The sequence below is a fragment of the Dermochelys coriacea genome, chromosome 6 (genome assembly GCF_009764565.3).
Source record: "Dermochelys coriacea isolate rDerCor1 chromosome 6, rDerCor1.pri.v4, whole genome shotgun sequence".
In the NCBI taxonomy this organism is placed as follows: Eukaryota; Metazoa; Chordata; order Testudines; family Dermochelyidae; genus Dermochelys; species Dermochelys coriacea.
In genome coordinates, this window is record NC_050073.1 from 44,749,291 (window position 1) to 44,761,625 (window position 12,335).

Genomic DNA, 12,335 nt, shown 5'->3' on the forward strand with positions numbered 1-12,335 from the left:
ACATAAAGGTACGTTGGCACCTCTGTGTCATTTTTAGATGCCACCATGATCCACAAAACTCGTATGTATTTTAGAGTAAGGCTATGTCAACACTACTGCCTATGTCAGCAAAACTTATGTTGCTCAGGGGTATAATATTCCACCCCCCTGAGTGACATAAGTTATACTGACATAGGTTTTCATGTGCACAGCACTATGTCAGCAGGAGAAATTCTCCCACGAACATAGCTACCGCTACTCGCTGGAGTCAGGTTTTTATGCTGACAGGAAAGCTCTTTGTATGCCCGTCGGCATAAAGCGTCTTCACTGCATGCGCTGCAGGGGCACAGCTGTATCGGTTCAAGTGCACTGCTGCAGCATGCATTCTACACCTATGTTTCTGCCTCTGGGCATGCACCTTGCTGCCTCCCTCTAGGCTAGGGTTCCCAGCCATCCTGGATTGTCCTGGAGTCTCCAGGAATTAAAGAGTAATCTTTAATTCAAGATTATGTCCTGTGATGAAACCCCCAGCAATACGTCCAACCAAAATTGGCAACCCTACTCTAGGTACCCAGATGTTTATCTCTTACCCTAAACCCCAGAGCAATCCACACCCAGGGGAAGATAGGCATTCATTCATCTAACTTATGTGCTGGGCCTGATCCAGTCAGTGTGCTCAGAGGCTGCCACATAGCTCCACAGAAAACAAATGGGGGAAGGGTAAATTTCTTATATGCTTTAGCCCAGTGGTGAGGGTACTTACCTAGGAAGTGGGAAACCAAGGGTTCAAGTCCCCCCTCTGCCTGAGGGGAAGAAGGGATTTGACCAGGGATCTGCCACTTCTCTTAGAGTCCCAACCACTGGACTATGGGATACTCTGATGTGGGACTCCTTCACTTTTCTGTTGAAGTTGTTCCACTTTAAATACATAATTGAATAATTAATATTAATTGGGCTGGGGAAAAAGGGAGAATCACTGTGTATCCTAGTGGTAAGAGCACTCAGTGGTGAGGTGACAGATCCATTCTCCTCATCAGGCAGAGGAGAGTGGACTTGAACGTGGGGTCTCCCACACCCCAGGTGAATACCCTCATCACTGGACTCAGTGTTACAAGGGAGCTGTCCCCAACCCCCAGCTGTTTTGTATGGAGTTGGGCAGCCTCTTACCACACCTACTGGATCAGTCCCTGAAGACAAATTTGGCAGAGGAACCCTTATCTTCCCCCAGTTCATGTATCACAAGCAGAAATAGGCACCTCCCTTGGGGTTGGGCCTCAGGATACTCAGGATACAAATACTTTGCCTCAGTCTTTAATAAGGCTAAAGAGGATCTTAGGGATAATGATAGCATGACAAATGGGAATGAGGATATGGAGGTAGATATTACCATATCTAAAGTAGAAGCGAAACTCAAACAGCTTAATGGGACTAAATCGGGGGGCCCAGATAATCTTCATCCAAGAATATTAAAGGAATTGGTACCTGAAATTGCAAGCCCATTAGCAAGAATTTTTAATGAATCTCTAAACTCAGGAGTTGAACCGAATGATTGCAGAATTGCTAATATAGTTCCTATTTTTAAGAAAGGAAAAAAAAGTGATCTGAGTAACTGCAGGCCAGTTAGTTTGACATCTGTAGTATGCAAGGTCCTGGAAAAAATTTTGAAGGAGAAATTAGTTAAGGACATTGAAGTCAATGGTAAATGGGACAAAATACAACATGGTTTTACAAAAGGTAGATCGTGCCAAACCAACCTGATCTCCTTCTTTGAGAAAGTAACAGATTTTTTAGACAAAGGAAACTCAGTGGATCTAATTTACCTAGATTTCAGTAAGGCGTTTGATACCATGCCACATGGGAAATTATTAGTTAAATTGGAAAAGATGGGGATCAATATGAACATCAAAAGGTGGATAAGGAATTGGTTAAAGGGGAGTACAACGGGTCCTACTGAAAGGCGAACTGTCAGGCTGGAGGGAGTTTACCAGTGGAGTTCCTCAGGGATCAGTTTTGGAACCAATCTTATTTAATCTTTTTATTACTGACCTCAGCACAAAAAGTGGGAGTGTGCTAATAAAGTTTGCAGATGATACAAAGCTGGGAGGTATTGCCAATTCAGAGAAAGATCGGAATATTATACAGGAGGATCTGGATGACCTTGTAAACTCAGGACATATCAACTATCCCATTGGCTCCTGGCTAGGTTACTGGCTTTTGTGGATTGCATTCCTGGGCACCTATGTCTCCCCATTCATTGCACAGGAAGCCTAGGCACCTAACTCAGGCCTTGTGGACTGCGGTGTTGTTCCTGTGATTATCTGGGTGCCTGAGACCCTTTGTGGATGTGAACCTAAGTGACTTCCACAAAATCACACGGAAATCTCTGGAAGGGCTGGGAATGGAACTGTGATAACCTGAGCCACAGGATACAACCTTAACTACAAGATCATCCTTCCTCTCTCACTTGGCCAACCTGCCTGGCACCCACACAGTTGTTCCACATCTGCTACTGTTGCTACAACCTAATAACACACTGTGTTTCTCAAACACAGGGTTTTTCCCATACCATAGCCTTATGTTTTAGTGCCTTACTGGTCTTTCTCAGGCCACCTCCAACACACATGCGGTATTGCTATGGAGACAAGAGTTCATTCCTTAGGTATCAGAAAGGTGAAGATTTTGTCACAGTTATTTTTAGTAAAAGTCAGGGACAGGTCATGGGCAATAAACAAAAATTCACGGAAGCCCATGACCTGTCCCTGACTTTTACTAAAAATAACTGTGACAAAATGGGGCTGAGCCCAAGCCCTACTGTGGGAGAGAGCAGGAGGGTCCCTCTGCCGCCCATGGTGGCTGACAGCTTCGGATTTCCCCACCACCTGCAGCAGCTGAGAGCTGCATGGGTGCCTTCAGTGGCTCGAGCTCCAGGTGGCCTCCCCATCACCTGTGGCTGTTGCGAGTTGTAAGAGGCTCTCCATCACCTGCAGCGACTCAGAGATCTGGGGTTCCCCTGCTGCCCATGACAGCTAGGAGCTGCGGGGTCCCCGCTGCCCATGGCTTCTCGGAGCTCTGGGGCCAAGGGGTGAGAGCTCCAGGTCCTCCCCCCCACCTGTGGCGACTGAGAGCCCCTCCGCTGTGACTCAGAGCTCAGAGCTGCAGGGACCCCCTGTCACTGCAATACCTGGGAGCTGCGGATCCCCCCCTCTTAAATAAGCAGTCTGACATTGATTTTCTGTCCCCTAAAAATAAGGCCTGAATTTGTGTGGTATGAAACCTCATCCAGAATCCCTCAAAATCCATCTCAAATAACAATCTAGAAAGCAATCTACCAGAACCTTTGAGCTCAGTTTGTGTTTATGGGCACAGATGAGATTTGAAAATGCATGTCTGTTTGGCAGAAAGACATTCTTTCTTTGCTACTTCTTTGAACCTGCCGCACTCAGTTGGTGCTTCTCATATGAGTTAACAGATGGCTATGTTTCAGATGTAATATTTTCATTTTACATTTTTCTAAGTTGATGCTGTAAAATGATTTCTGGTAGCAGCATGACACAATGTGTCTTTCATTTTCTCACTGTACGTGGAAACTACAGACCACAGTGTAAGAACTCCCACGGACACAGAGAAGGGGCAGGGATTCAAGGATTATATCATAGACTGTTTTAAGATATAATTATGATGTTACCAATTTACAGGAAGCACAAGAATTATAAACGGGTTCAGTTGTAGGCTTTGTACATGAGAATTTCACTTGGAGGACTGATGAATGCTAAAAGCATAGCCTGATTCCAGTCACCCTTTTATCTGTATTAGTCTCTCTCTCTCTCCCCTCTCTGCCTCCAAGGTTTTACTGAATATCATGGTACATCTTGTTGAGCACATCTGTTAGTATTCACTGCAGAAGAATTCTTGTGGGGTTAGCCTTTCTCAATGGACTTGCTGCTTTCATAATTACTTATTTACTGAACTGTGCTGGTTTGTTCCCAGCATTAAAATGTATGTCCTCTGAGAACTTCCTCCACCTCAAAGGCACATACACTGATAAAGAGCAGGGTTATTTGCTACATCTCAAGAGTTGTTTTCATATTGCTCCTTTTTCCTGGGTCTAGCCTGTTAAAAACAAAATGACTGCTGCACAGTGGATCCCCTTACAATGGCCATTAAAAAGCTCCCTATTTGCAACACTTATCAGGTTTGGTCTACAAGCAGTTTTTGTATAACTATTTTGGTTAGGTTTCAGAGTAGCAGCCGTGTTAGTCTGTATTCGCAAAAAGAAAAGGAGTACTTGTAGCACCTTAGAGACTAACAAATATATTGGAGCATAAGCTTTCGTGAGCTACAACTCACTTCATCGGATGCATTTTGGTTAGGTGTGTGATCATTTATTGAAACAGTTATACTAATAAAACCTCTAGTGTGGACATATTTACATCAGTATAAAGGTGCCTTATACAATATAGCTTATTCTCCTTTATTTTACTTCCCTAATGGGAATAACCTATAAGTACCTTTATACCAATATAACTGTGTCCACACTTGGGGATGTGTGTGTGGTCAGGGGGGCGCGGGTCGTACCACTTTAACTATACCAGTATAGTTAGAGATCCGCAACTGTTATGTATGGACAAAACTAATACTGTTCAGCTTGCTAGGCAGCTAAATACAAATGATACCTGCTAATATCATTACAGAGACACAAAATATTAGTTACATTTGATTTGGGTACCTAACTCCCTGAGGTACCTTTGAAAATCCCAGCCTTAATTGTGCACTTAACTATTTATTACCAGGAACAAACAAAGGTTTTGTGGGTATATGAGCATTTCTTTTGGCTCCCAGAGTTAAAAGTTGGCTACCAGAGTTTGGCCTTTAGTATTTACTAAGTACTCCTACTGGAGAACTCAGAATTCTCACTAACATAAATTTCCATTTACAATTTAATTATAAATTATTTTTAAAAACAGCTCCTGAAATTAAACTGCCCTAATAACTAGCCACCTTCTGTCCAAACCTAATGGAAATTTTGGATGTACCAAATATGCAAAACCAGGCCCTTATGCATCATAGTTTTACTTATTAAGATCTTGTAGATATCAGGCCAATTCTGCTTTCAGTTGTTCTCAGTGGAGATCCTCTGGATTTACACCAGGGTAACTGAGAATAAATTTGACCCAACACACCTAAGCAGATACTTTAGACAAATTCTAACCCAGGACAATTTGATTTTGAAGACCTTATAAATGGTCCAAATAACTATGCTCTAACAAACTTTTTTTTTAATTTCCAGCTGCTACTTTTATGGAACACTGGAAGAGAAAACAGATGCGTCTCAACTACAGATGGGATCTGACTGGGTTTGAAGAAGAGGAGGTTAGTTTTTAAGTTGGTTTGGTTTGACTCCATTTCCTGGTTTTGTTTTGTTACATTTTAACTTCAATAGTTACACTGTAAATGGCGCCTTACTCTAAACTGTTAAGACTTTGCTTCATGGAATACTGCAAGATTTTTGCAGTAATTTCTTGGTGCAAAGGAAAATCCTGTATGTGAACTATTTCTGATTATTTATTGTGGGTATTGCTAGCACATCTTGTTAGCATGGAAGCATAATTGTATATCTATAACAACAACCCTCACACACATACACACACACACACACACACACCTTTTTTTAAAAAAGTTATGTTAGGTCATACCTAGTAATGCAGGCACGGAATATATAGCTCATACATAATTCCCTGACTCAAGAAAGGATATTAAAAGCAGAGAGACTTACTCGCCTCTTAGCTACTCTGCTATAAGTCAGGAATGGCTCTATCAAAGTTGATAAAGTTTACACCATAGTAAAGCCAACATGAAGAATCAGGTTCTGAAAATGGCATAATTTTTCCATTCAAGCCAATGGGAAAAGCTCCCATAAACTTTAATGGTGCAGGATCACATTTTAATCAGGAAAATTTTGTGGAAAATACTGCAGGTACATTGGTATGGAGCATTGTGTAAAAACACTAGGACACAAATTTGGAGGTTGTCTTTGCCATGTGTGCCAAAAGACATGTTTGGGATTGGTTAGAGATAGGAAGATCCAAGCAAAAGAGTACTAAATATATAATATATGCAAGAGTGCTAAATATTAATATATTTATGGAATAAAAGGAAAAGAGTCATTTTGAGTATCTGCATTTCAAAGCCCTTGATCCAAAGTCCATTGGAGACAGTTGTAGTTTATCAGTGACTTCAATATGTTTTGGATGAGCCCCTAGCTGCACAATTCATTTGAGCATCTTTGGCATACACAAAAAACCCATAGAAGATAAGGAGGACAGTTTAGATTTATTCCATCTCAGGTGTTTTGGGTTTTTTAGAAACAATATTTGGATTGTAAATTGGAATTGAAGGCAATGGGAGTTCTGAGTGGTAAATATTTTGGGCTTTATTCAGCCCAAAAAACCATTCAAAGCCATTACTCAGTGGCAGCTCCACTAACTTCCATGAGAGCTGGACTGGGCCCTATATCTTTGTAAAGTTCATTTCTTGGGATTTATGCCTGTAGTTCTTTTATTAAAAATATGACTGTCTGTGCAATCTAGATATAGTGATTATATTCACAAAAAATATTATTCAGTTATATGGGAGTGTATTTTAGGACACCTTTTATTAAACAGTGTGTCATGCTATCTGATGGGCCTGATATAATTATTCTACAAAAGCTTTTTTATTTTTAATTGACTTAGAAGAAAGTTTGGTTTCTAAGGTCCCAGTCCTGGTAAGTTTTCCATGCAGGCATATCCTGTGCCAATGCACACTGCAGGATTGGGGCCTGCTATTTTATTGGATGACAATATGAGGATGCTTTTTTCCTAGGTATTGTAAGACGACTATCCCTTTATTTTTGGTATCTAATTGTTAGCATACATGAAAGTGGAAAGGATTAACTGTATCTTTCCAACAGCTATCCCCTTTGTGGGTGGGTTCAGAGTTCTCTGCAGTAAAAACAATGTCTGACCAGAGACAGCAGCTGTTAATAAAGTATATTTTACTCTTCACTTAATATGCTCCCCTCTAGCTAATACAGCCCCTTGTTTAGCAGCACACTTATGCTCCTAACTTCCCATTGACTTCAATGGGACTTAAGCAGATGCTTAAATGCTTACTGAATCAGGATCTTAGATGGCATTCTAAAATACTAAAATATTTAATCTTCTGTAGGGTACATTTATTCAGTAAAATCTTTCATGCAGTAATGTTAGTATATCTTCAATATGAAAACAAGAGCAGACTGATTTTTCCTGGTTGTATCTATCCATCCACTTTATCTATCATGTTGTTGCATGTGATTTAAAAAAAAAAATTCAGTGCAATTTGCAACAGTTCAGTAATCATCTTTTTTGTTTGTTTTTTGTGTTTTGTTTTTTTTCTTTCTTTTCTGGTTTCCTGAAGGAGGCAGTCAAGGTTTGGAATTTTTTTAATTGCTCTACCTTTTTTATTACCTGTCTATCAGTGAAAGGTATCTTTTTGATTTCACCCACTTCTTTTTTCCAGGATCTAATTTCCTTAAAGCTCCCACTACAGTGATTCTTTCTTTCCTTTTTTCCAGTGGTTGGTCTTTTTTTTTTTCAAATCCATTCTATTTTTCCATCCAGTGCATTCTTGTGGGTACTTTTGGGTACTTCAGCTGTCTTGTTCCTTCTATTTCGGGTTATTTTCCTATATCACCTCTTTTCATTGTATGTGGCTAGTTTAATATGCAGTGTCTGTTGCATTGCAAAGATGTACCTTTCTAGGGATGTTGCTGTAGGTATGAATAAATTTAGTATCCAAACTTGGCCCATCTGAGGGCCTCATTGGCAACTTGCCAGTACCCCAAGAGCTGCACATATTTTGCCTAAATTATAGCAGATAACAGCTACCCTTCATGAAGCATGGTTCATAGAGATTATAGTTTGTAGAATGCAATGTTTCATCTTGATCCAAATGGCAATGTCTCACATCAAGATGGAACATCACATGTTGTGATCTGTAGTCTCTGCAAGCTGCGCTGTAAATCACAATGACCCAAGCTTGATCTGCACAGGGTTACACTTGATATATTCTGTAGAGCTTTTTTCTGTTTCCTAAACATGTATTCCAAGGAATAGAATTTAGAATGATATAGTACTTCAAAGATTTTAGCTACAATAGGCTATCAACATTACATTAGTGATATGTATAGTAAATTAGAATTCAGTATGAGAAACTGGAAATTAGTAGGAACTGGACTTGTCATTTGTTCATATATAGATGAACTAGGAAATCAATATAATTTCTTTACTATTAATTGTGACTTATTTCACAGGCTCATCCAAGAGCAGAATATGAAGCTAAAGTATTAGAAAAATCACTGAGGAAAGAATACATACATAAAAAGGTATGGTAAAATATTTATTTATTTAACCACATAAACTTCTTTGGTGAACAAATCCATTTTAAGATGACTTGACCAAGATTTTAGAAACAAAAATAAACATAAAGTTACTGTTGTATATCATGTGTAAGCTTTCAAACATTTCTTTAACCATTAATTATATTTGCAGTAGCACATACATTTCATATATATAAAGCTTGTACAACTCTAGAAATGACTTCAATGTTTGGGTATAAGATATACGTTAATAGAATTCTTCACCTGTCATTTGAATTCTTATTAGGCTATGGATAAAGTTTGAGAAATCTATAACTTAACCTGGTACCTTGCTGTATTATAAGTAACTAGAACTTCTCAGGAGAGATTCTCATGCCTTCCTAGCATCCATCATCATAACAACATGCTAATTGTTTGGATCAACAATTTACTTTTACTTGAGGTCCTTTACTTATTCCAATCAAAGTTTGGCTGAATAAGAATTGAGCAAAAACTGAATGCTGATTCATATCCTACTGCAGATTTTCCTACAGGAGAGGTATCTGGAAGAGGAAAACTCAGTAAGCGTCTCTGATGGATTTTCCTCCCTACTTTTCCATTGGGAAATTAAGATTTGCTTTCTCCTTCTTTGTGGAGGACTATTCACATTGGAATTGGAATCACTGGAATGGACTGTTCACAAATTTCAAAATGCCTCTAAAAGACAAATGTTCAGCCACTGGATTGGAATTTGGCTTTCTGCACTTAGGTCTTGAGATGTTTGGCTTTTAAAAATCCCATGGCATTTAATAAAATAAAATAGTTACTAAAATAATTAATAATAATTAATCAACATCCTGGCTGAATTCCAGCTTGGGCAATAACCTTCCACATTTCTAAATATAATCCCCCTGCCATCTCAGCTGAAAAAGGTATCCTTCACTTCCGGTCCCAACTTCTTTTGTTGTGTTGTGGTTAAACAGTTGCCACGTGTCACCCCAGAGGTGGCTGCATTTCAGTGGTGGATGAAGTGATACCTGTGAGTAGCTTGTACAGCATAGCAGACGTTTGGATTGTAAGACACATTGGGATCCTTCAAGATAGAAGATATTATGTAAATGCAAGCTATTATTATAGCCAGTTATCATATGACAGTTAGGTTACTTAGTGATGGACACTTTAGACAGACTGGACTGGAATTATTTTAAATTTGTCTGTTTTGTTTTTTTACATGCTTACATTTAGGTATAGTTTGGCCAATCTTAAACAATGGCATCAGCTGGTTCGAATATATTTTAGTTAGACTACAGCAAAAAATGTTCAAGCTTAACCTCTTTAATATTAAAAGGTTTTAATTTCAGTGTGGAATACCTTACATGCAGCATTACTTTAAAAAAAAAGAAGCTTTTTTTGTGATGAAGAAAGAAGATCTGATCTCAATATGTTGTTTTTATTTCCCCAGCAAAAGTGGAGGGCTTTCTACTTTTAATACTTTAGAAATACAGGTCTCACTCCTGTAAATTTCAGCCTAAAGTGCCAATGTATTAAAGCTCATAGTAAACATCCCTTCTGAGACCTCTTGGAAGCCAGTCAAACCATGAAAAAACAGATCTGAAATTCCTGATATTTCTCAAACCAAACCTCAAAATGGAAAAAAAAAATTCAGAAGAGAAGTCTTTCAGGCTTTCTTTGTGCATCATAAAGAAGAAGAAAAGAGCCTAATATTTTGTAAATTCTTTGCAAGTCACCTTTAAAAGTGGGATTTCTTCCAGATAGTGGGTGTTGATTTTTTGGTTTTATTTTTATTTTTTTAAATAAACCTGAAGCTGGAACACAAATCATTGAACAAACTAATGAAGTACTTGTTGCTAAATTGTACTGTGTATTTACTCAGCAGAGAGAGTGTGGATTAATTTAGCATTGTTAGTCAATGCTTTGTAACGTTGTATCGCATGGTCCTTTTTTTTCCCCTTTGATTGCCATCAGAAGCGTCGACATTTGCCAGAAGAGACAGCAAACAAATGGAGACAGAGAGTTAAGACAGTCATGGCTGGGGTGAAATTGGTACATTTCATTCAAATTTATGGAGAAACTCAAACTATGAGTAATTATGGAAGACACAAATTGATTGTTTTTCTCAACAACCTTTGGTTGTTGAACCTTTGTTTAATATTCACGTTCAGTTGTTATTTTCTCCTCTCTTCAGCACCCAGAAAGACACTGTGTTTATGTGTAGTGGGGATGACACTGCATGGCTAATCTTTGGGTTACCATATTGAATGGATGTTGCATTTTTGTAATGAAGCATGTGCCACATGTTTGACAGAGTTGCCTGCTGTTCTATTAGACAACATGCATGTAACCTTGAATGAGATATTGTTGTTCAGTACAATGTAGTGTCATCTTCTTTAATGTTACTTACCTTTGACATTTTCTTTCCGCTCTTAAGAAATCACTATCATTCCACAAACTTTACAAATGAAATCAGATCAGAGATGACTTTCTAAATGAGATTGTCATTCCCAGATAGATTGTATGATCAAAATTAATAGAGTGATCAAATATAGTAAGTGTGATCCTGCAGAGATTTTGCATGTGAGTAACTTATCTCATGAATGGTCTCACTGACATCAACATTATTCATGTGTGTAAAAGTTACTCATAGTTAGGTGTTCACAGGATTAAATCCATAGCAAAGCAAAATCAACCCTGGTAACACTGCACTAAGGGCCCAATCCTGAACAGCCTCCCCCATGTGAGCAATCTATATTGCAATGGGACAACCTATAAGATTAAGTATTCCTCATGTAAGTAAGGCTTGCAAGGACAGTCCTAATGGTGCTTTATTGAAAACATATTCTAACAAAAAAAGTTTAAATCTTTTCTGGGAAAGGAAAATAAAATATTTTACACTAGGAGAAATCTAATTTCACAGTGTAATAGTTTACTTAAGTGTGTTTCTCAAAAAAAGCTGTTCAGACTCATTTATACAATGCAAGATTTAGCACCAAATTGAAGCGAAATGTGCTGTAAGAAGTTTACCTGTATAAAATTGTATCTTTAAACACTGTGTCCTTCCACCTTCTAACTGGTTGCGTGTTTGATTGTTTTCCTGTGCCTTGGTGTTTTTGTTACAAGAACAAATAAAAGGGATATTTTTAGATGCTTCATTAAATTACAGGGTGGATTTTTTTTTCATATTTTAGACTGATAAAGAGAAATTGACATGGAAAGATCGTTTTCCAGCATATTTTACTAATTTTGTTGGCATTATCTTCATGGTAAGTATTTCCTAGCAAATATTTAAGATTCACCTTAGTGAGCCATTGTGAAATCCACCTTTTACAATGGGCACATCTTTATCTAGGAGAAAAAACTATTTGATCACTTTAAAGTTTAAATCATTTGAAAATCACTTTACTCAGGTAGAACTTGACTTTTGTTTTGCTTGTATGTCTTTCTTTCATAGTGTCCTTAATGAGGACTGGGAAACAAAAGATATATTTCTCTATAGAACTGTACACTTCCCATGCACTGCTTTGAAAGGGATGGTAATTTACCACACACAGTCTGCTTTGGAGAGTTTTGTCAGTCATGGGTTCTTTTGGATTACAGGTTCCAAACTGAGTATGTCTTCTCTTGCGTCTGAATCAGAGCAATCGAAGTTCACCCATTACATGCAACACAGGGTCTGTAACTCAGAAGATGGGCAGATATTGCTGTAGTTATTATGACTCAGATTGTCCCTTCTCATGGTAATACCTGCAGGACAGGTGGCTGGGGATCCCCATTCCAGAGTTCTTAACTAATTGTTCCGTGAAATTGTCTCCACAGAATGAGCCCTGGGGTCTCCAAATCTGGATACTCTAAGGGAGGCCAAGGGCATTCAAATGGAGACCATGTGCTTCCATGCCAGTTCTGATCCTGGTGGCTACCAACCACTCAGCTCCTTAGCAGCACAGCTCCAGTACAGCCTCGT

General features: G+C 38.7%; 1 protein-coding gene across 4 annotated transcripts in view; it reads left to right on the forward strand.

Moving 5' to 3' along the window:
* ANO1 (anoctamin 1) overlaps window positions 1-12,335 on the forward strand; it is a 68,656-nt gene that overhangs the window by 37,079 nt on the left and 19,242 nt on the right. For 2 of the 4 annotated variants that reach the window (XM_038405638.2, XM_038405639.2), the window contains 5 exons: window positions 5,267-5,349; window positions 7,417-7,428; window positions 8,312-8,383; window positions 10,343-10,420; window positions 11,563-11,637. In XM_038405638.2, the coding sequence (XP_038261566.2) occupies window positions 5,267-5,349; window positions 7,417-7,428; window positions 8,312-8,383; window positions 10,343-10,420; window positions 11,563-11,637 (320 nt within the window). The remainder of the gene's footprint in view (window positions 1-5,266; window positions 5,350-7,416; window positions 7,429-8,311; window positions 8,384-10,342; window positions 10,421-11,562; window positions 11,638-12,335) is intronic. The other 2 variants (XM_038405641.2, XM_038405642.2) reach the window with 1 other exon arrangement.